The 21547-nt window shown below is 53.0% G+C and overlaps 5 protein-coding genes across 5 annotated transcripts; 2 read left to right on the top strand and 3 right to left on the bottom strand.

Moving 5' to 3' along the window:
- Positions 1-33: 33 nt before the first annotated feature.
- Positions 34-2624, bottom strand: NEUTE1DRAFT_116744 (GTP-binding protein 1; the record flags this gene model as incomplete). Its single annotated transcript, XM_009852072.1, has 2 exons — positions 34-614; positions 702-2624. The coding sequence occupies 2 exons, from the start codon at positions 2296-2298 to the stop codon at positions 259-261; spliced, it is 1953 nt and encodes a 650-aa protein (XP_009850374.1).
- Positions 2625-4207: 1583 nt separating this feature from the next.
- On the bottom strand, positions 4208-6694 carry NEUTE1DRAFT_121721 (uncharacterized protein; the record flags this gene model as incomplete). The annotated part of the gene is made up of 1 exon (XM_009852071.1): positions 4208-6694. One exon carries the CDS (start codon positions 6593-6595, stop codon positions 4883-4885), a length of 1713 nt encoding a protein of 570 aa, XP_009850373.1.
- Positions 6695-7431: 737 nt separating this feature from the next.
- NEUTE1DRAFT_28609 (uncharacterized protein) lies at positions 7432-7837 on the top strand (the record flags this gene model as incomplete). The annotated part of the gene is made up of 3 exons (XM_009851920.1): positions 7432-7537; positions 7643-7721; positions 7795-7837. Coding segments are annotated over 3 exons (228 nt in total), but the record flags the coding sequence as incomplete, so codon positions are not given.
- Positions 7838-15357: 7520 nt separating this feature from the next.
- On the top strand, positions 15358-16896 carry NEUTE1DRAFT_129250 (uncharacterized protein; the record flags this gene model as incomplete). The annotated part of the gene is made up of 2 exons (XM_009852070.1): positions 15358-15417; positions 15472-16896. 2 exons carry the CDS (start codon positions 15358-15360, stop codon positions 16894-16896), a joined length of 1485 nt encoding a protein of 494 aa, XP_009850372.1.
- Positions 16897-17209: 313 nt separating this feature from the next.
- On the bottom strand, positions 17210-21152 carry NEUTE1DRAFT_80682 (DNA repair protein rad-5; the record flags this gene model as incomplete). The annotated part of the gene is made up of 4 exons (XM_009852069.1): positions 17210-17431; positions 17508-19335; positions 19403-20756; positions 20994-21152. 4 exons carry the CDS (start codon positions 21150-21152, stop codon positions 17347-17349), a joined length of 3426 nt encoding a protein of 1141 aa, XP_009850371.1.
- Positions 21153-21547: the final 395 nt, after the last annotated feature.

Here is a 21547-nt window from a genome sequence, read left to right as displayed (position 1 = left end):
CGTAGGTCACTCATCTTCCACCAAGACACATACAAAAGCCACGTGGTCCATACTACTACTACTTAAATATCTGCAGATGGTGAGTCACTACTAGTTCTGTACTGTGCCCTGACTGCGCCGCTCCGTATATGAGCCATCAAAACAATGAGATGAGGCCATGCATCAAAGGAAGTATAACAAAAAAGATAACGCGACCCCCAACTTGGATCACCACAACATCATCTGCCCAACGCCAAGCCAGCACCAGGCGCCAGGTCACTAAGCACCAACCTTCACCTCGTTACCGCCACCCTCATGTTTGACATCTTCAACGCCCGCAGCCACCTTATCACCCCCTTCACCCACATTAACCCCGCCCAACGGCCGTTCGGGATCATACCCTACACTCTTGACGATACCCAACCCCTTGGTTCTGCCTTCTCTGAAGAGGAGTCTGTCTCCCGGGACTAGATATTCGGGTCTTTGGACAAACCGGAACGCGACGGTAGCCCGATCGCCGGTTCTGATAAACGGACGATCAACGTCGATGATGGCGCATGTCTGGGAGACGGGGCCGACATGAAGCATGGCCTGGTATTTGGTTTTGATGGTGGTTGCGTGGGAAAGGATGAGGACTATTGCACGTTAGGATACATACAGAATTTTTTTAATGGCACCAAGGGGCAGAGAAAAGTGAAGGCAAAAGGAAGCGGCGTGTTTACCTTCAGCAATGAACTCCCGATACACCTTCGGCGGTCCACTTTCAGTCTTGGAGAGCACCACCATTCCCTTACGAACGTCCTTTCTCTTGACCCTCTTCAACGCGAAGCTGGCCGACTGGCCCGCGCTCGCCGCCGGGACGCCTATCCTCTTCCGCTCAATCGACCTGATCGCCGTGGTCGTGAACTTGCCCAAGCCATCCGGCCCCAGGTAAACCTCATCACCCGCATGGATGACCCCCGACTTGACGATTCCCGAGACGACCGTGCCGACGTGGGGGACGCTAAAAGTGTCATTGACATGGAACTCGAAAGGCGCGTCGGCGTCGTACCGTCCATGGTGCGGCAAGATGTTCAGGAACGAACGGACCAAGCTCAAGTTCTCGCCTGTTACGTTGCTGACCTGGAAGATGGGGCAGATGCGCTGGGAGACGAACTGAGTGGCCGTGTTGATGCATTCCTCATGGTTCTTGATGAAAATGGGGATCTTCCTCGCACCAGGAGACTTCAAGATGCGGGTGATCTGGGTGATGGTCTGTTCCAGGATGTTAGGCGGGCAGATATCGATCTTGGTAATGACCACCATTATTGGCACGTTCAGCGCCAAAGCAATACCAAGATGCTCTTTGGACATGCCTATTAGCCCGTTGTTGGCCGCTACCATTAGCAGGCAGTAATTTGGCGACGATGACAACAAGCCGAAGACGGTCGTCCTAAGATACCGTTCATGCCCAGCAAGATCGGTAAAAGTGATTACTTTCGCACTGCGCTTGCCTATTTCCTCCCACGAGAGCTTGCGACCGGGCGTGTCGGAAAGAATGGTCTGACCGTGCGAGTCGAAGCCCATGATTTCCATGCCGACGGAAGACGTACGACCGGTCTCAATCTCGTGCTTGTGTCGGAAAAGATTCACGCGTGCGCGACCGCGACCGTCGTCCAAGTCGCCCTTGACCAAAACACCCAGCATCGAGGATTTGCCAGCGTCGACATTGCCCACGACTGCTATTCGCGTTTCGATAACCTCCTCGGCTGCGGACGGCCGTCGACGGATCATCACCTTGCCGCTCACGTCGCCATCGCGGGTCGGGGTACCGTCGAGATCGCCGCCCAAGTTCTTGGTTAATAGCAGCTGGCAGTCGGCATCAATCTGGGCTGCGGCCTGCGATAACCTCTTGTATGCCACCTCCCAATCCTCCTTGGTCAACTTTAAGCTCTCGCCATGGTTCTCGAAGCCGATGTCGAAGACGGATTCGCCGTGTCCTTCGTCCAACCGCTCACCAACGATGTCGGCAAGTTTCTGGAGGGAGGCGTCATCGTCAGGGGCGGACAGCAGAAGGTCGCGAAGTCTTATTCGCGGACCGGGCTCGGAGAGGTTGAGGCTGTCGAGGATGTCGTCGAGCTCAGCATGATGTTCGACTTCGGGGGCGATTTTTGAGGATAACGTTGAATTTGGGCCTGCCGCTGCTGATGTTGTCGCAGTCTGGCTCTGGGCAGCCTTGTTCGGATAACGCAATGCTTGCTGTCTCTCGACGTACTCGGCAAAGTCGCTAAGGGCAGCTTCGCCTTTTCGTCGTTCGTGCGGTGCCTGTTTTGATGCCATGGCTGCGGTCGGGAGGTGAGCGATAAGAGGGGTCAGGAACCAAGTGTTGAAAAGATCACAAGTAAGCTATGGAATATATCCTAAGAATCATTGGGCCAGAAACAGTTGGGATGAAAGGTAGTAGGTATTCAAGCTGATATTAATTTGTAGGGACGTGGGAGACAGAGGTAGTGAACGGTGAGACGGTATTTTCGTCAGACAATGACAAGTAGGTAAGTAAAGAGCTTCAAAGACACAAGTAGATGGAGTATATGTCAGATGCAAAACTAGGTAGTAATGGCAAAGGCTGAAGAGTGTGCCTTCTTGTATGCCTTGAAGTAGAAGCGAAGTTTCGGTGATGTTCTTCTCGCCGTCTGAGTCGAACCCGAATGGAAGCCAAGGTATGTACCTATGGCATATGCGGGCGTCAGGGTACTGTAGCGGTCGAAGAGTCATCCAAATCAATTGATGCCCCTGCAGTGCTGTTGGAAGATGCACACAGCAGTCGCCTTACCCACAATCGATGACGGTGACTAACCGCGGCGGCGAACTTAAGGTTCCCGCCATGCCAGCCGCTTATCGATAAGGTCCCCGCTTGGAGAGCTGGGGGGTGCCGGCTGGCAAAACCCGGCAAGACTGATGCACTGCTAAGAGAAAACGCCTCGGCTGGAGCCGGGCCTGGAGCTGCCTGGCCATTGGTTTCTTGGCAAGGCATCCTTTGAACCTCCAATCGGCCGGCAGTTGCCGTTCAACATCACTGCAAGACCCCCAACTCTTGCTTGGGATCCATGGCTTTATGCACCCCGGATTCGTGCGACGATAGCATCGCAGCGGCTCATTCTTCACTACCTAGGTTTCATTGTTCGTACACATTTCGACTCTTTTTTCAGTTTTCTTCTTGATTGTGGGAGAATGAATAATGAGAAGCAGCGGCACATGGACTTGGCGTGGCCTCCAGAGGGAGTCACAGGCCGTTGAAGCTCTCACGCAGAGTTCCACTTGAAGCCAACAAGGGAAGCAACTGTCAAACTGGCAAGAGCCTCTTCGAGCTGACTACACCTGAGGTTACTACAGTACTATCTGCTCTCTGCTCCTCCCCAGCCCCTCCGCGATGACTCTGGCAATGACCTCACTATAACGTCCATAACATCAGTCTTCCTCTATCCTTCTTTCCGCCCGGAGCTATCCCCACAACGAACCCCGCGAAACCGTGGGAGACCGGTCCGCATTGACACTGGCAACAGCAGACTGTCGAGGTCCAGGTCAGTACTACTGTAGTGGCACTGCCACCGCCGGTCCCGGAACTGGGGGTTCCCGCTTCCAAAATCGTGAGATCGGGAAGCTCTGTGCTCAGTGCTCCAAGCGCACGAACGGAAGACCAGATGCTAATGTAGCAAGGGAAATACCTCTTAACTACCTATTGTACCACCTCCCGACAATAAGTTCCGGTATATTACGGTTTGTGGGGAAAGTTCAGGTCTTGATGACGGAATGGCGGATGCTTGTCTGGTCTTGTTCGCTAAGTAATGTCCTGAGAATGATTCATGCGTGGGTGTACTGTATATGTACGCGTGTCGTCGTCCAACAGTTCATGGAGAACAGGTCAAGTGAGCTCCGATTACGGTGGCATTGTCTTTCGACCTCGGCCCCGGGTTCCACATCCGTCCACTCCAACCACTCCTCCACACTTCTCATCTCTTGGCTTGACATCCGACACAGGAGGCGAAGAGACTGCTGATGTTGACCGTGACATGGATGAAGCATTTGGTTGTCGGGCTGTTGAGTCACACTACCTATTGACATCGTGACATCCTGGCGTCAAGCATGGGCTTGATATGTAGGATGTTGACGGACCTTGTGCGTTGGCACTCACAGCACCGATACCATGTTCAGGTTAGGTCGCTTACAGGCAGAATGGAACAGGCACACTGCTGTAATAGAGTTTACATTTGTTCACTTTATGTTGACACTCTATAGTAGTACATGGTTTCATATGCTTCATGCTTTGTATCAAAGCTACTCCAATGCTCCTCATAGCCACTCGCGGGCAGCCCATTCAATTCATTTTGATCCCCCCTCTAAACGCCAGTAAATATGCCGCTGTGTTGAAGACAGCAATGCTGATAATGAATACTACACACAAAAGTTAAACCCCAAAAGAACTTTTTGACTTCCGATCCAGGCCCCAAATTTTCTTCACATCCTCCCTCGTCTGATACCCAAAAGAAGAAAAAGAAAAGACAAGAAGTAAATAAAACATGCTAAACCAAAACTTCCTGCCAGTTGCCAACCCGGTGAGTGCGTAATGTCACCTCCGCAACCTTCTCTAACCGGTGCCTGTGCAAGGGGGGGGTATAATGTTGAAACCACGTATAAACAAAAGAAAAGGAAAAAAAAATGAAGAAGAACAAGGTCATGCGAGAGAATCGCTCGAGGCCGAAGCGGGCACCCGCCCACAGTTCAGACTCGCAAAAGTCGTGAACCAACAGCCCAAAAACCAATCAAACCCCACCTCAACCCTCACTTCAATCTGCACCCTGAACTTACCCTTGCCCTTTCGGTGATTACCCAACCAGCGGCCAAAAGGCTTTTGCATCAGGGCTCTTCACCTCCTCTGCATCTCAGCCGATCCCCTCCTGCTAGACACGGCGCTCGACCTTCCACTTCCAGCTGCACTGCCCAGCCCGCTAGGCAACATAAGCGTGTCACTCTCCATCACCCCGTCCATCGACTCACCAGCCATCATCAGCTCAGAGTAGGCTGGCGGACTTTCGGGCACGTCCTGGTAAATGGGCGGCGCCTCGTTATCCCACGAGATACCAATGCCTCCGCGCTCCGTAAGGATAGAAGAGAAGTGCATCCTGAGAATCCTACCTACGCCGGTATGCGTAACCAAGTTGGGCTTACCCACCGGCGCCCACTCCTGGCTGACCACCATCTCGACCATTAGCTGGTGTGACACCTCGTGCGACGTGGACGTGCCGGGCGCGGTCCATCGCGTGTCGCAGACTGCGGGGGAGGCATGGGATTTGGAGATGAAGTAGTCGAGTTCGAGCTCAATGTGCGAATCGGTAGCCGAAGAGTAGGATGATTTCCAACCAGAGAAAATGGTCTTCTCGCCGATGATGCGGGTTTCGGTTCTCGGCAGGCCCTTTGGTTGCTGAGGCTGGCCATCACTACCCTCTGCCGGGGTGGGCGGGACAGGAAGCTTGGGGGCGTGCTTCTCGCATGCTGGCGCCAGGGACTTGGAGATCTCCTCGAGCCTCCACGTCAACTTTTTGAGCTTCCAGTACTCCATCGTGCCGACCTTGGGGTTGAGCCTAGCGATCCCGTCCAGGCGGATCTGCAGCGTGTTGGTGCCCGTGGGGTGGATGTGGTGGGGGTAGTGCACGTTGGCCTTGATGTTGGTGGGAGGGAAGACGCGGATGCTGTGGTGAGGCACTTCAGAGGTGGCGAGGGATCGCTTGACGTCGAGGACCTTTTCAAGCTTGATGACTGGCTGCAAAGTGCCGTTAGCCTTGGTCAGGGCCTCGGCCTTGAACTCGTAGGCGATGGAGGTCAGAGGGCCGTCCATGCTGGCTGGTAGGTGACCGTCAAGCAAAACAGAGAAGGGGAAGGAGTGCTGCCCCTTGGCAAGGACGAGAGGGTGGTCGAGGAACTGCCATTTCTTGAGCTCGGTGTACTGGTGGGTGCAATCGTGGCAGTGGTGAGTGAAAGGTCGTTTTTGTGTGACGTGGATCTGCAGTGTGGCATTGATGGACTCGACGTCTAGCAGGTCGTGGTCGTCCTTGATGTTGAGAAAGATTTGGCCGGAGACGAGCGCGCCCGTGGATGATTCTGGGTCATTGTAGAGCACGATTGGAGGTGACTCGAGCTTCCAGTCGAGAGAGGCGGGCGTGTTGGCGTGCACATCTTTGTTGGAACGGCCGAAGTGCATGCCCGGGAAGGATATCCTGTGGTGGTGATGGTCCTTTTCTTTGTGGTGATGGTGGTGGTGGTGGTGGTGGTGGTGGTCCTTGGCGCTAACGACCTCTTTGCTCGTGTTAGTGCTAGACGCTGTGCTGGTGGTGTGTGCGCTATCCGAAGAATCGCTGGACCTTAGCAGAGGAGACATGGATCGTGGTGGCGTCGTGTTGCTGCTGTCTTCTTCTTCGCTCGAGGCGAACGCAACTCGTTCTGTGATTCCGTGACCAACGCGAGCAGCGCCCGTCGGACTCTCGCGCCTTCGGGAAGTCTTGCCGGATTTTGTAAAGGTCGAGACCTGGAACTCAAGCGTGTTGGCCGACGACCTCAGGAAATCGACAACTCGGTGTGGCATGGTTGGTGTTGCTTACCCCTGCCAATGCGGGGGAAGGTGCGCTGTAAGTCGGGGCTTGTGTTGGGCGATGGGATTCGCTGCGAGAAGACACTCGAAGGGTCGGTCGGCTGATGTTGCGTCCCGCGAATGCTACCTTTTCCTTTGTTTCTTTCGATCGTCACAAGATCTGTCAAATCTTTTTAGGTCCAGTTGTGTGTGCCGTGGGTACGCCAGCCTTTCCCGATCCAGCTTGGTTTCGATGCACTTCGAGTCTCCAATGTCCACCAAACTAAAAAAAAAATTGCAGCAACGGTGCCCTGTTTTGTTGGCGTTGAGGGGGGCTCTGGAAAACCTCCAGGAATCTGAATAATGCAATGACGTAGTTTCAATGTGGAAGGACGAAGTGTCTGTTCGTTGTGCTGGCCTTGACTAACTCGAGTAGCTGAGATTCGAGAAGTGTTCGTTGAGGGTCAGATATATGGTGTCTTTAAGAGCTGGAAGGTGAAATTGACGTAACGCTAGAAAGTGTCCAAGTCAGTATGGCGCCACATGGAAATCCAATGACATACTCAGATCGAATGTCGAGGGAATCTCCGGTTGTACCAGATCAGCAATATAAGTAGAGTACGTACCTTGGGCAGAGACAGTTGCAAACACAAGATGAAGAGGGTCGGTGAGTGCCAAATGAGACGATGGTGACTAAGGCAAAGGGGTGTATAAGAGGAGAAGACCAAATGATAACTGATCACAACAAGCAAGGCCAGGAACAAACGACATAGGGATCAAGAGGTTATAAAAGGTATGTGGATCCAGGGCAGTATTGGATGCTCCGTCAAGAGCATTTCCATCGAGTAATTATGTGTCATGTCACAAGGCCCACGAAAAGAACCACAAGGATCTGCCAGGATCTGGGCCCAACCACGGGCATGCTAACGCCCGGGCACAACAAGGCCGCCCTGTATTGTGGCTCCATTTTCTCTTTGTTTCCTTCTTCCTCGGTCGCTTTCAGTGTGTTGTTGCCAAAGTCACTTGTACCTGCGGTACATGCCTCTCAACTGTAGTACGCAGTCTGGGCTCTCCGCGGCATCTGCTACCGGACGTCGGGACCCCACCGGAGCCATGGACCGTGTAGCGTAAGAACATGTATGTTACCATGAACGGTACCTCTACCATGTACTTTTCATCCAAGCTTCACCCGCAATTTGGCATGGCGCGGGGAGCTTCGACGAAAAGGAATTTGGAATGTGTTTCGGCAAAGGGCTGATTCATGCTCCCGCTATTCCCGTCTTCATATTAACCGGGGGATTACAGTAAGCCGGGGCTTTTGTCAGGTGTCAAGGGCAGTTCAAACATCATATAAGCTATGCATAGTACTGTAGAGTTCAAACTGCGTCCAAGGGACCAGTTGCTAAGTTACCATACCGTGACAGCAATGCGCTAACATGAAAAAAATGAAAATTTCACACAATGCCTTGGTTGTGGAGCAGCGACAGAGGTTGTTTATTCCCTTCAACAACTGAACCTCAATCCACAATGTGCGACTGACTCCGGCCCGCCATCCAGGTTTAGAGGTACCTATCACGGCGACTTCCTTCCTCTGATTTCAGTCTGTCTTTCTCGCTACAGTAGAGACTTTGGCAAGTACAAACTCAAGGGAGTCCTGACGAGTGCGACGCGGATCTGACCGGATCTGCTGTGCCCTTGGGTGATCTCCCTTAGAGGTACCTAGCACAAGATGAAGTAAAGGGGTTCTTCCTTGCTGGTTCATGTTCTTCAATTGAGCTGTGACCCTCTTGAACCTTATAAAAAGTACACGTGTAAACCCAACAACGACTGCAAGTCGTTGTTGCCCGACTGTTCAATTCTTCCTCCAGATTCACCCCCACCAACCAAAGCCGCTGAAAGCCCGGGCGCGGATGCCCTGGAAAGTGGCGCTAACAGGTGGGTGGGCCTCTAAGTTCTCGCCTACAAAATTTGGGACTTGTAGGCCTACCCGTACATCCGTTTTCTGTAGAAGGAGTCCTTGACGTTAGCCCCAACTGAATATTCAAGCACCGGGGACAGGCATTACGGTGGCACTCCGCTCAAGAATTTTCAGAACCTTGACGGCTGTACGGGCACGTACTCAGGGATCAGGTATGTAGTAGAGGTATCGCCTGCCTTGTTCGGGCAGCCAACGGCTTTCAATTTTTTGACAAATTCCACAAATTCAGTTTCAATGGAGCTTCCATCAGGTAACATTGAGGTAGATAGAGATACGTACCCCCCATGGAAATTCAGTGCTCTCGAGTTTCGATGAGGTGTTTCGACCGAAAGACGCGACAATGACTTTATGGAGATCCTACCGCCGGCCAAGACCGATTCAGGGCCACCAGGCACCGCACATGGGCCTCACTCAGGTCAATGCAAGAGTGGACGCGGCGGGGGAGATCTGGAACACAAACCAACCAAGATGCTGGACTGTAGCACCCCCTTTTCTTTTCCTTGAGGTTATTCGTTACGTGTTTCCATTCCCGCCCTGCCCGCTTTCCGTCCGGGGCTTCCATTACGTACCTAAGGTTTCAGCAGGCTGAAATCCGGGGAAAAGCAGCTTCTTCCCGGTGCTTCACCCACCGAGGCCAAGACTGCCGGACCTGATGTCCTTGCTCAGTTGCGTACGGTACCTCTAATAAGGCTTGCGAACCATAACACCCAGAAGGTTGTTGTATACCTACAATGACCATACCTTGTCGGTTTTGTTACCAGTGCAATTGTTGTTATGGTTGTTATTTTCTTTTATGCCTCTATTAAGGATATTCTTAGGGATCGCAATATCCACACTGACACCACCACTGCGGTCTACTTGCCCGACACTTCCATACGACTGTCATTTCCCGTCACGAGCACCACGGGCACGGCATGATTGGCAGATGTCCGTCCTTGTCTATTTGGAAGATCGTTGTGCGTTCCGTACGTTTGAGCCGACGACATACACAGTACCTTGGGTATTTCCATCGGTTGACAAAGCCTCAGGTCGCTGTCGCTCGCTTGCATGTGTTAGGAATGCCCCGAGATTCCCGAGACCGAGCTGTCCGGGTATTCCAGCGTCGATTCGCGCTCACCGCAGAAGCCCTACGAACAGGAGATCTGCCACAACAGCCCTACAGGACGAGTAGGATCAGCGGATACAGTAGGAATTCACTTTCCGAGACTCTCGACTCGCGAGACAAAACTCTCCCACGGGGTTTACGTCGAGCCCCTGAAGGCCTGAACGCTGTCGCTGCCCAAAGAAGTTCCCGTGGGCCCTGGCTGCCACCGTAGGCCAAGGAGATCCACGAAATCCCTTTGCATCTGGTTCCTGTTTCGAAAACAGCGGGGATTTCACCGTATACACCGCAAACTCGCTCATCTTCTTACATGTAGGGTGGTGAAGTTCATTTTGGAAGACTTCTAGTACTGTAACATGGAAAGTGACAGAAATAGCAACACCCCGCCGAACCACATCAGATGGGTGGAACTGGAAACGTGCTGTGGTAAAGCATTAGGACGTCTGGCGATACACGTATTTTACAGTTTCATTGCAAAAGCGGTATTTGTGGCCCAAGGCCCCCCCATCGGAAAAGCTAAAAGTTGTTGCGACATGGAAAGTGACAAAGCTGCAATGTTGAGCCTCACAAAACCCAAAACGACATGTCCAGCGCATGCAGTGCATGCAGGCCGCTAATCTATTACCTAATGGCCCGCCGTTTAGCACCCATGGCAGGCCAAACATATTGCGCCTTCAACGACCGTGGTGGTGTCACACGGCAAGTGACTCCTGGAAGCTTACTGAAAGCCAATGGTGATGATGACAAGAATGCCTGGCCTGTTGTGACTCCCACCTGGTCTTGATGACTGGTGGTGACAACGGAAGACACTGCTTGCAAGCTGTCAGTCACAAAAGAGCTCGCAAAATGCGCAAAATGCACAAGAAATTACACAATGATGTTGTGGTCCACATGTTTGTTGTTGTTGCTTTTGATTTGTTTCATGAACTCAGTAACTCCTCTTCACCTTCGAAGATGGGCCCTTGCGGGGTTATCAGATGGTGAAAACGGACACGGTCCGACAAGCCGCTTTGTGTTCAATGCTGCCGCATTCACTCAAGTCTGGGGACACGGAAACACCGCTCGCCAGGCCCGGGGCTACAAAAAGAAGTTTTCCATTTCATCGAACACCGAAATAGTCGGTGAAACCTCACCTTATGCTCACCCATTTGGTTACAAATGGCCCGTTTCAGACACCGGGTCCCATTACTCCTCAGCTACCTACATAGTTGTTACCACCACACGTGTACTGTACCTGCGTCGAATCGGCTGTCCGTGGTCGAACGGTGCCTGAACATCGCCCTCCCTCATTGAAAACCGAAAAGAGGAATTTCGGAGTCGGCCGATGACTGTGCAGGGCCTCAGCGATGGAGCACGCCGAGAAATCCTCCGCAAAAACGTAAGGGAAACATGGGGCCGCCGGGGTTCGTGACTGGGGGTGACGGGGCTAGCGGGTCCAGACAGCCGGATGCAGTCTTGGAGGGCGTCGAGTCTTCCAACGACATGTCTTGGCAGACAACCCGATGCTGTACACTGTAGAGACTTGAGCTGTGAAGTCATTAGGTGCTGAAGATCTTGTCGCGGGAGGGCTTAGTCTTGTGCTGTCCAATGAGAGATATGCATCGAGGCTCTTGCAGCTCTTGCGGCTCAAAAACTTCGAGTTAATGGAAAAGGTGAGACTCTATGCACACGAATTGAGGCCAACATATGTACAACAAACACTTGCAGGAAACTCGGACCAGTCGTTCATCCTGGGACTCGAAGAAAAGATTCCACTTCGAAATGACGAAACGAGCGAACCCACAAAGTCGTCACGAATCGAAACGCACGATCGAGATCGAAAATCGCAAAAGTGGGATTTGAGAACTCTTCAAACCAGATGACCACCGTCTCCCTGCTCGTCTCCCTACTGCCATTGCTACGGTGCTCCAACGACCGGTCTCACCGCGACCCTCACCGTCGACAAAAGTTCAGGAAACGGCACCACACAAAGGTACACAAGTGGAACCCTAAATGTAGGTGGGTCTTTTTTGGTGGATCGAGTTAGGCTTTTCAAACAATTTTTTAGTGCACGTTATTTTCAGGCCCCACGCCGCTTTGATGTGTGGACTGCGCGCTCCCTGCCAGGAACGAGTGCACGGGCTGAGGGGTCCTTGTCCGGTTGGCAGCTTGGTAGGGCGCGGTAGGGCAGAGTCGAACAACCCTTTTTTTTTTTTTTTTTTTTTTTTTTCTCCAAAGGACCTTCACGAATCAGGAAACCAGAGCAGGGAAAAGAACAAATTTCTTTCAGGGGGCTTCCTCGCCGCTCGGCGAGCGAGGTCCTTGTGTTTCTTTTTTTTTTGTTAGTGCAGCAGAAGGGGGAAAAGAATGCGGTTGACAACTCAAGCCGAGGGTAACCGAAGAAATCTCGAAAAAGTCCATGTGATTCGGCTCAAGCAAACACCCGCAATTTTGGAATTTCAACGACATCCGATGTCCCTCGAGTAATGATGATGGATCCCAGCTCAAATGACATGGCAACAGGGCAAGAAAAGGGGCTAACAAAACAAAGGACCCATCCTCCACCAAGCGAAGAGGTCTGGATGCGACGCTAACTGCTCACTTGTTGTCAGATATTTTGTCAAGCTGTCGGCGTCGAGCCGCGCAAGCAAGCTGCTAGTACGTAAACGCAAAAGCCGCAGAGCCGCAGGACCGCGACGACCGTCGAACCAAACACCGCAACTTCATGACGACTGCAAGGTACATACCGTACGCTGTCGACACGCACATGAGAACCACCAGCATGAGACACGTCTGCAGCCGAGCTCGTGTCCTGATTCGTAACTTACGAGGAGGACCTTGACGGCATACTGGAAACTTGTGATAAAGTCTTGTTTCCGTCCTTGGACCGAAGGTCATCACGACCCCAACGTTACACCGCGCGAACAAGTCTTCCAGAACATGTTTCTTTCAGCCACCCGACGGCAACCGACGTCCCCATGTCCGCCAACGGCAACCAACCAGCCACGCACGCGGCTCATGCCACCAACGACGGCCGCCATGCAGGACACCCATATTTTTGCCAACGGCAGCTGACGGGTGATTGACCCGGATATGCCTGATCCGAGTGGCATGCAACTGAAGGCGGCCCGGCGGGTTGTAGCGGAGCAAGCTGGACAGCTGGAATTGCCTCGCCTGTCACGCTGCAGGATTTGGCTCGCCACCGGACGCCAGCTGGAAGATTCTTCGTTAACTGATATGTTTGTTGGTTGCCATTTCGTTGGCTGTAGCGATCTTCTCCAAGGTCATGAGCTGCTGCACACTGACGAACCACTTTCAAGCGAAAGGCAACCTTGACGGCCAGGCTCATTTTCCAGTGGCGCCATGCATGTCGTACCTCGAACCTCTTCTTGATGTGGATTGCATTATCAACTTCCTCGCCCATCTGTGCCCCTTCCACGTTTATGGTCAGCGCTTCGGAACGTCAAGCATACCCGTCGCTAGTCCACATACCGAGTTGCAAGGCTTTAAGCCCACCGAGTATCTTCGAATAGAGTGTGTGGGAGTACCGCTGAAGCCTACTGTCCGGAATGTTCAACATTAACGGAAACACATCGCCTGTCATGTGTGAGACGTGATGTGGGTGATGCACCAACAACACGCTCGAATAGCTATGATGGCTTCTCCTTACGGCCCTTACTCCTCCTTTTATATAAGGTCTGGGGAGGTGACCATGAATGGGGAAAGACCAGCAACTCAACTTCGAGGGGCATGTTTTGGATTTCCAATGCACTAGACTGGTCTCCCTTGGCTACCTATTAAATGGACGACAGCCGACATAGCATCGAGAACTGCACCGCGCATTTATTGGTCATCTCCACATCCGGCTTGTAGTCAACGCGTTGCTTACATACCGCGATATGTGTGCGCCGCGCCTGGCTGTGTCCCGCTCGTGTACATGTTTAGGTAGGTAGGTAGGTACTCAGAAGCAGAGCTCAGCCACTTTCCAGCACGTTCTCAAAGGTCTTGTCCCATTCGACCGCCGGGCATCCATACTACTCTCCGCATTAATCTGAAGACACCACGTTTGTCATTTCGGAGATCGAATACATATATGCCGTACAGCTGGCGTCATTGAAATATATACCTCTAGATACCAGACCTACCTACGTAGTGGTAGGGTTCCCACTCCCCTTCGTCGGTGTACCTCAATCTCAACACCTCATCAAAACAAGGATCAAGCTTAGGGATCAGAATTCAGGCTCCCGGACACATTGTGACCTCACAAGTCATCCGACGCAACCTCCTCTCCCCTCGCTTGGGTAGCCGATACCAGTACCCAACCATTCCACCTCTTTGTCCGCTCCGACGCTCAACTTGAACCCTCCCTAGAATCCCGGCCTCGATCCCCAGACTCTCCCTACCAGCGGTGCGGCATACCACCTAAAACCGTCTACCAGCATTTGTGGGGCCGTCTCTCCCCCCAGTGTCAATGAAAAAGTCGGACTAGTTCCTGGCTCGTGCGTGAAGACCGAGACATTCACGCCTACCCGCGCCTTTGCCAAAGCTGTGATCCGGGGCAGCCAGCCCAATGGGCCGCCGGAACATTGTCGAATACAGGCGTGTGAGCCAGGATGATTGGATGGGAAGTTGTGAGTTGTTACGGGGACGAAGAGGACAACATTGAGGTATCTGGGAAGGGGGAAGGGAGTGAACGGCATTGGTCGGCATGTTGGGGTAGAGAGAGAGAGATAGAGAGTGAGAGAGAGAGGAGGAGGAGGAGGAGGAGGAGGAGGAGGAGGATAAGCGGCAAGAGGCTACCGCCGTCGCAAATACGCGATGAAGGGCGGGGCCATGGAGGGTGCCTACCTACCTCTACTATCAAGTGATGGCGGATCTTGTGGGTGAGAATCAGTCAGAACCTATTCTGCCAACAACACCAGCAACGAAGACTTAGGTCAAGATGATGATGATGATGATGATGATGATGATACGAGCCTGGTTGGATATGGGTCCGAGTCCGAGTCCTCACAATCGTCACACACGCTATATCATTATGCTTCGGTGGACAAGGACGATGAAGACGACAACCATTTCCATTTTGGGGGCTTGGTTTGCTGCATCTGTTTAGGGACGATGGTGTGGGCAATTGTGCCGATTGGTTTGTTGTCCGTGGTTTTGGCTTGCTTGCTGCCTGCTTGCTGCCTGCTTGGCGGCTAGTGTCTTTTGCATTCTAGTCGCTTTCCCAATGGAAGCAGCTCTGTGTTGGCATCAGAGTTTGGGACGTTTCATCAGATGCCCGTTGATGATTCGAGGCGTACTTCTCGAGGTAGTGTGGCTGGCCGTCGTTGTTGTTGCCGCTGAGCTAAGGTACGCTAAGCGACCCACGTCAGTATATCCACTCTAATCGTCCTCCATGAACGTCTCCTCTTTCCTTCACCAAACCAATCATACTTTCAATTTTTCTTACATTTTAGTTGTTTCAACCATGACTAGCGAGGTACATACAAAGCCGCCAGCTTGGGCAACTCGGAGAATGAGAGTTCCTAGGTAAGCATGTACTATGGCACACCACTATTGGCGCGACAGTAATAGTGGGTCCCGTGTCTGGCGCGTTCCCGTCCCGTCGTTGGCCGGAGCCATCTCTTAGGGACAACCAGGATCTTAGACTCCCAACTCCATCATACTCTTATTTGAAGATATAATCAAGACCTCTCCCTCCCTCCCATTGTCGTCATCATGGTTCGCACTCGAGCCCAATCATTGTTGGCGCCAATCAGCCAGACGTCGTCTCATCAGGTGTGCCTTCTCTCGTATGCCTTGTCATGGTTCCCAAGCTAAATTTGGTCTCAGCATCTGCCTCAAAACAGACGACGCAAGCGCAAGCAATCAACCGAGAACGCGCCCGAGCCCGGCCCCGGCCCAGCTCCCAAACAGCCACGTAGGCGCAAGCATCCGACCGAGAACGCGCCCGAGCCCGAGCCCGACCCTAGCCCAGCCTCGGACCAAGAACGCAAACACGTTGACCCCATTGCATTCTGGGCGGAGCGCGGACACTGGCCAGAGGAACAGGACTGGCCCGAAGACACGTCGGAGATGGAGTCCCCCAGAGGCCGTCCACTTGCGCGAAAGAAACCTTCACCTCCTCTATCCCGTAAGAGATCGAACTCTACCATCACCGGCATTACGAACTCGACGCCCGGGCCGAGGGAGGAGAAGTCCGTCCCATATCAAGGCCGGCTCTTTGAGGTCTTGCTCGAGACCAAACGCAGCTATTTGCGCGAAGATCCTCTAGGATTAGCCAGTGCTAACAAGGATCTTCTTCGCTCTCTGCTCGAAACTCCGCAGCCAATTCCAAGCGACACACTCTTTCGAGACGATATCTTCAAAATAACGTGCCTGGACCTTCACGACAAAAATGAGGCGCGGGTGATTCAAGACATTGCTCGGCTTATTGTCCCTTCAGCTGCAACTCTTTCGAAATTCGGTGCAAAGCACCTTGATATCCTAACGGAAACTGTCAACGAAGGGTGGAAACATTCGATTCCGCTTGCTAATCCACGTCCACAACCTGATTACGCTGTAGGTTTCAAGCGTCAAGCGTTCACCGAGGACCAGCTCAACAAATTATCACCATTCATTGGCAATATCTTCGACGGGGATCAGTCACTCTTTCTATCTACGCACTACATGTACTTCCCATTCCTAACTTGTGAAGTGAAGTGTGGTAGCGGCGTATTCGAAGTCGCAGACCGGCAGAATGCCCATAGCATGACCCTTGCGGTGCGGGCTATTGTCGAACTCTTCCGTTATATCAAGCGCGAGGATGAGGTCAATCGGCAAATCCTCGCCTTCTCCGTTTCACATAATGAGAAATGGGTATCTATCTACGGTCACTACCCGGTAATAAACGGGCAGGAGAATGAATACTACCGCTATCCAATCCAAGAATTCAATTTCACTGCCTTGGACGGGAAGGACAAATGGACATCCTATCGAATTATTAGGAATATCTACGATATATGGATGCCCGCTCACTATAAGAAGATTTGTTCTGCTATCGATCAATTGCCGGCGGAATTGGATCTTGCTGTCCCACCGCTCTCTGGGGCAACCGGCCTGTCCCAGGATGCAGGCAGCTTAATGTCGGAGGCCGACCCCGCTTCAAAGTCGGTCGAACAGGACAGCCGATCAAGCAACGCTGGGCAGCAGGGTATCACTCCAGACACTTCGCTTACAAGACCGGAGGCAGCAAAAAGGCGGAAGCGCCAAGTCTAGAAGTGGACGGGTTGGATCGGGTACCAAGAACGTAGTAGTGGCCGCGTGCTCGCAAAAGCCTCAGTTGATTCAGAATCGTCCAGCTGTTTATGTCACACGCCTATACCTAGGTATGTCAGGGACAAGGCACCTTGATTTATCAACTTTGATGGCGACAATCATAACGACCCGACCATCCAGATTTCCAAAACTCAGAAGTTTCCACGCTGTCCCCGTAGTCGTAGAGTCACCCAGGTATCCGGGTCGCTGGACCTGCTTGCTGCCAACGTTGGAATTGGGGCTCTGGTATGCGCGATTTTATTGCTCTACGTAGACCTGAGATGGCCCTATGTATGCGGTAGACAAGTATACGGACGCCCCTGCATGCAAGAAAAGGACCTCGGGACGCCTAACAACGAAAATGGATTGGATTTCAGTTTCCCCTGACATCCGGCATGCATATCGATACGCTTAGTCTGAGCTCAACAGCTCCTTGATATCCTCGATCCTCTGCATCTTCTTTTCCTCGTCTGACATCATCCCCAGTGATGTTGCTCTGCAGTCAAGTCAGGTCAGCCTTTTACCTCCCTCCACTCAATGTCATCAAGTCACTGATCCAGGGACAAACTCACATAAACTTCTTCCTCTCCTGCACCCGCAACATCCTCATTTCCACACTCTGTTTCACTATAAATCGATAAACCCTCACCTCATCCTCTTGCCCCATGCGATGCACACGATCAATCGCCTGCGCCTCCACCGCAAAGGACCACCACGGGTCCATCATGTAGACCCTCTTGGCACTGGTCAGGTTCAACCCGACACCACCGGCTTTGAGACTGAGAAGCAAAACGCAAAACTTGTTGGTGGATTGAAACTCGGTAAGAACAGCGGCGCGGGCCTTCTGGGACATGGACCCATCCAGCCGAAGAAAAGAGATTTTGTGACGTGTGAGGGCGGAGGATATCAGCGAGAGAAAGGACGTGAATTGGGAGATTACTAGGGACTTCATTTTGGGGTGCTCTTGGCGCAAGGTGCGGAGGTGCGAGATTAGAGCGACGATTTTGGCGCTGGAGTCATTGGCACCCACGCGTTGTAGGGAGATGCGCGGCTCGGGACTTGCCCCTGGGGTAGAGGATGTCTCCAGGTCATCATCGTGGCGGATGACTTCGAAGATGTCGCGGATGTTGATGTGCTCGCGACATTGGAAACACCGCGGGACCTCGTTACGGTCGGTTTGGTGTTTGATATAGTCGAGCAGACATTTCTTGCACGCAGAGTGCCAGCATCCTGTCACGGCCTGGTCGATCATTGGTTCTTCGGCGCAGATGGGGCATTCGTTGACTGCTTCGTCACGGATCTGTCTAAGAACGTGAGCGCCGAAGTTGTTGTTGGTTTCGGAGGCGTCGTCTGTGGTGGCGGTGAAGCGCTCGATCAGAGTTTGGAGGTCCATATCGTCTGCCAACCCCGCCGCAACGTCAGCGGCCATATTGGCTTCCTCCTCATCAGCGAGGATTTCCTGGTTGCGAACAAGCACAGGGTGGCAGCAGGACTGCCGGAGCCGCAGGATCTGTGCAAAAATGGAGGTAAACGCCTTCATGACGGTGCCGGCCTGCATATTGTCAAAGAACGTTCGCTTGGCGCGGTTGAAGACGTAGTCGTAGACTGCCCTTTCAGGCTCGGAGAGTTCGATGTCGACGATCTCGATGTGTTTGGGCGGAAGCGGAACAAGGAACTGGCCATCGGGGGTCTTCATGTCTTTGGTGCGGCGCATGACGAGCGGTTCGAGGACGGTTTGGACGACGTCTAAGGCGCGGACAAAGTTCTTGGACTCAAAGGGGACGGTGATGAAGGTCCGCCAGAAGGAAAAATTGTTCCATGGCTCAACGCGTAGGAAACGGACAAGGCTGAAGAGGTCTTCGAGACGATTGACAATGGGGGTTCCGGTGAGGACCCAGCGGTGTTCGGCGGCGATTTCGTAGCATGCGCGGGAGGTCTTGGCTTGGCGGTTCTTGATATTATGTGCTTCGTCCAGAATGACACGGAAGAAGTTGAGGGAGAAAAGCCCGCGGCTGCTGAGTCTGTCTCCATTCTTGGTGGTGAGTTGGGTAAACTCGGAGAGGACGACTCCATAGCTGGTGATGATCACGTCTGGAGCGTTGGCCGCATTGGCTTCGCAGCACATGGTCACCAGATCGACATTCTTTTCCGCCCCGTAGTACATCATGGTCTTGAAAGTGCCCTCCTTGGAAGCATTCTCAGCTTCGCTTTGCCATTGCGCCAGCAAGGACATGGGGGCAACCACAAGGGTTGTGCACGGAGCGTCAACGGTGGTCTTCTGTCCAGAGACTGTTGGTAGACGTGGGAGGTTGTTGACCGAGGTAGGGCCAGCCTCCCGCGCCTTGATGGCTACTTCGGATCGGTGTGAATGAATCAGAGAAAGCATCTGGATGGTTTTGCCTGCAATACACGACTGTGAGCTGGAGATAAGGTCAGAGAAACAAAAAAAAGTAAAAGGCAAACTCACCAAGTCCCATTTCGTCAGCCAAGATTCCACCAAGACAATGCTGCTCTTGCTTGGGGAAGTCCAGTGACAGATCGCCAGAGTATGGGTTGACGTAAAAGCAGGGTTGGTCAGGAACCACAGGTAGGTCCTTATCGTCATGGTCCTTGGTCGGCCACATGTACTCTTCCCATAAGGGATGCATGGATGTTTCGCGGTCTTCTGTGCGCTGGTTCTTCTCCTTGGCCAGCATCCAGTACAGCGACTGCTTCTGGTATGGACGCAAGGTCATGGCGAAGGTGTCAGCTGGTTCAGCTTCGGGGGTGTTAAAGTCGAAGGATTGGGCCTTCTTGTACAGCGCGTCGAGTTGGTCTTGCTCGAGCTCCTGACCCTCTTCAGCCTCTTCGGGAGGAGAAGCTGATCCGTTAGTGCTGTGGTCCCCAGCCTTGGCCTTGTCCATCGCCTTCTTCTCGGCCGAATCTGCTGCTTCAAGAAGGTCTTTCCTGGCGTCCTTGGCGGCAGCGGCGTTGCCTCGAGACGGAACAATGTTGATCTCTTGAAACAGTCTCACAAGCGCCACTTGCCTCAACCGCAGGTCCTTCTCTTCTGTTGTCTCGTCTTTCTCGTGGAACCCGGTAGCCCTATTGTCGGCTAGTTGGAGTGTTCTCCCCAAGAAGGCAGATCGTAGCATATAGCACTTGAGCTGCAAGAAGACGGTCTCGTTCGTTCGTAGTCGCTCGGGCGCGTAAACACAGATGCCTTCGAATCTGCAGATGTTCTGGTCTATTAGTGTCGACACCCAGTTGGCTGTGTCTTTGGCGAGACGGCCGAGTTCCCTGCCACTGGCGTCGTTGAAGCGGACTATGACATCGACACGTTTGGCAGCCGCCCCGCTGACTCGTGGTATGGACTGCGGGGTGCCAGGCTTAGTCTGCCCTTTTCTTGCGACGGTGGGCGGTTGGATCTTTTGGCGCTCAATCTTAACGCTGTCACCGTGTCTGAGGAGACCTGTCCCGCTCCTGGTAGCCCATCCCTCAACACCAAATGCGCCGACATAGCGGGCCTCTGGCATTGATGGGAGAGCCTTTATTGGTGGATTCGATTGCGGTTGTGGTTGGGCTTGAGCGTGCGGCCGCGAGCGTGCTTGTGGTGTTGATGCTTTCTTGGGAGACTGACCTCCTACAACCAAGGGCGAATGCGAGTTGACTTTGACTGGAGGCGCCCGGTGTAGCTTCTTCCATGTTCCGTCCAGGTACATGTTGACGGCTCTTTCGATGTTGTTGCCGCAGTTCTTGCTGATGACGTGGAGGATATCGGACGCAACTTTTTCGCCAACAAAGGCTTCGAATGTGTCTTTGTCGAACGCCAGCTGGGGGGGCTCGACCACTGGGGGTGCCACGTCCCGCGGTGTCGCGATCGGAGTATCGACGTCTTTCAAGAGATATCCTTTCCTGGGGTCTGGTTTGGGCATGTCGTTGAGCCAGGGAGTACATATCTTCGTGGCGTGGGGCGTTAGGGTGCCATCGTCTGTGAAGAATCTTGGGCGTTCTTCGTCGTCGTCGTCGCCGTCATTGTCGTCATTGTCGTCCGCATCTTTGGAAACTCGTGGCTGGACTTCATTGTTTGGGTCTTGGAGGAGTTTCTTCCTGGGTGGTGAGCTCGGGGGAGCACTGAACTGGGGAGACGAGCTGGGGCCGGCAACGACATGGTCCGAATCACCCTGGTCGCCCAGGAACCGGCGCTTCTTGGAGGGAGGCTCGTTGGTGAAGTCCATGGCGTCGTGTCGGTCCATCCAGGTGTTGGTTGTTCAGCCCATTAGGTTCAAGGTACCTAGGTAACGAAGTACTTAGTCGTACCACTGGTGTACGGTATCAGTCAGCTACTGTCACCCAACCGACTCGGAATGCACCAACTGCAATGGTGAACTTCAGTGTTACGCCCGTAAGACGCGACTGTGCCGTGGCAACCGTGAAACTTTGGCGTGCATTCGTTTCCGCCTTCCCGCTGTCAGGTGATTGCGCGCCACCCTAGGTAATTACGCCCTCTGCATTGTACACTACATAGGTATGTAGGTAGGTATGGAAAGCCAGAAGCTTGGGCCACTGAAGCCATTTAATGCCGTCATCGCTACTAACCATAAAGGTTTTAGAGGCGCCGCGCTTGTGATGC

The sequence above is a fragment of the Neurospora tetrasperma genome (genome assembly GCF_000213175.1).
Source record: "Neurospora tetrasperma FGSC 2508 unplaced genomic scaffold NEUTE1scaffold_3, whole genome shotgun sequence".
In the NCBI taxonomy this organism is placed as follows: domain Eukaryota; kingdom Fungi; phylum Ascomycota; class Sordariomycetes; order Sordariales; family Sordariaceae; genus Neurospora; species Neurospora tetrasperma.
Note: the sequence above shows the minus strand (reverse complement) of the source record. Positions and strands in the feature narration are given on the sequence as shown.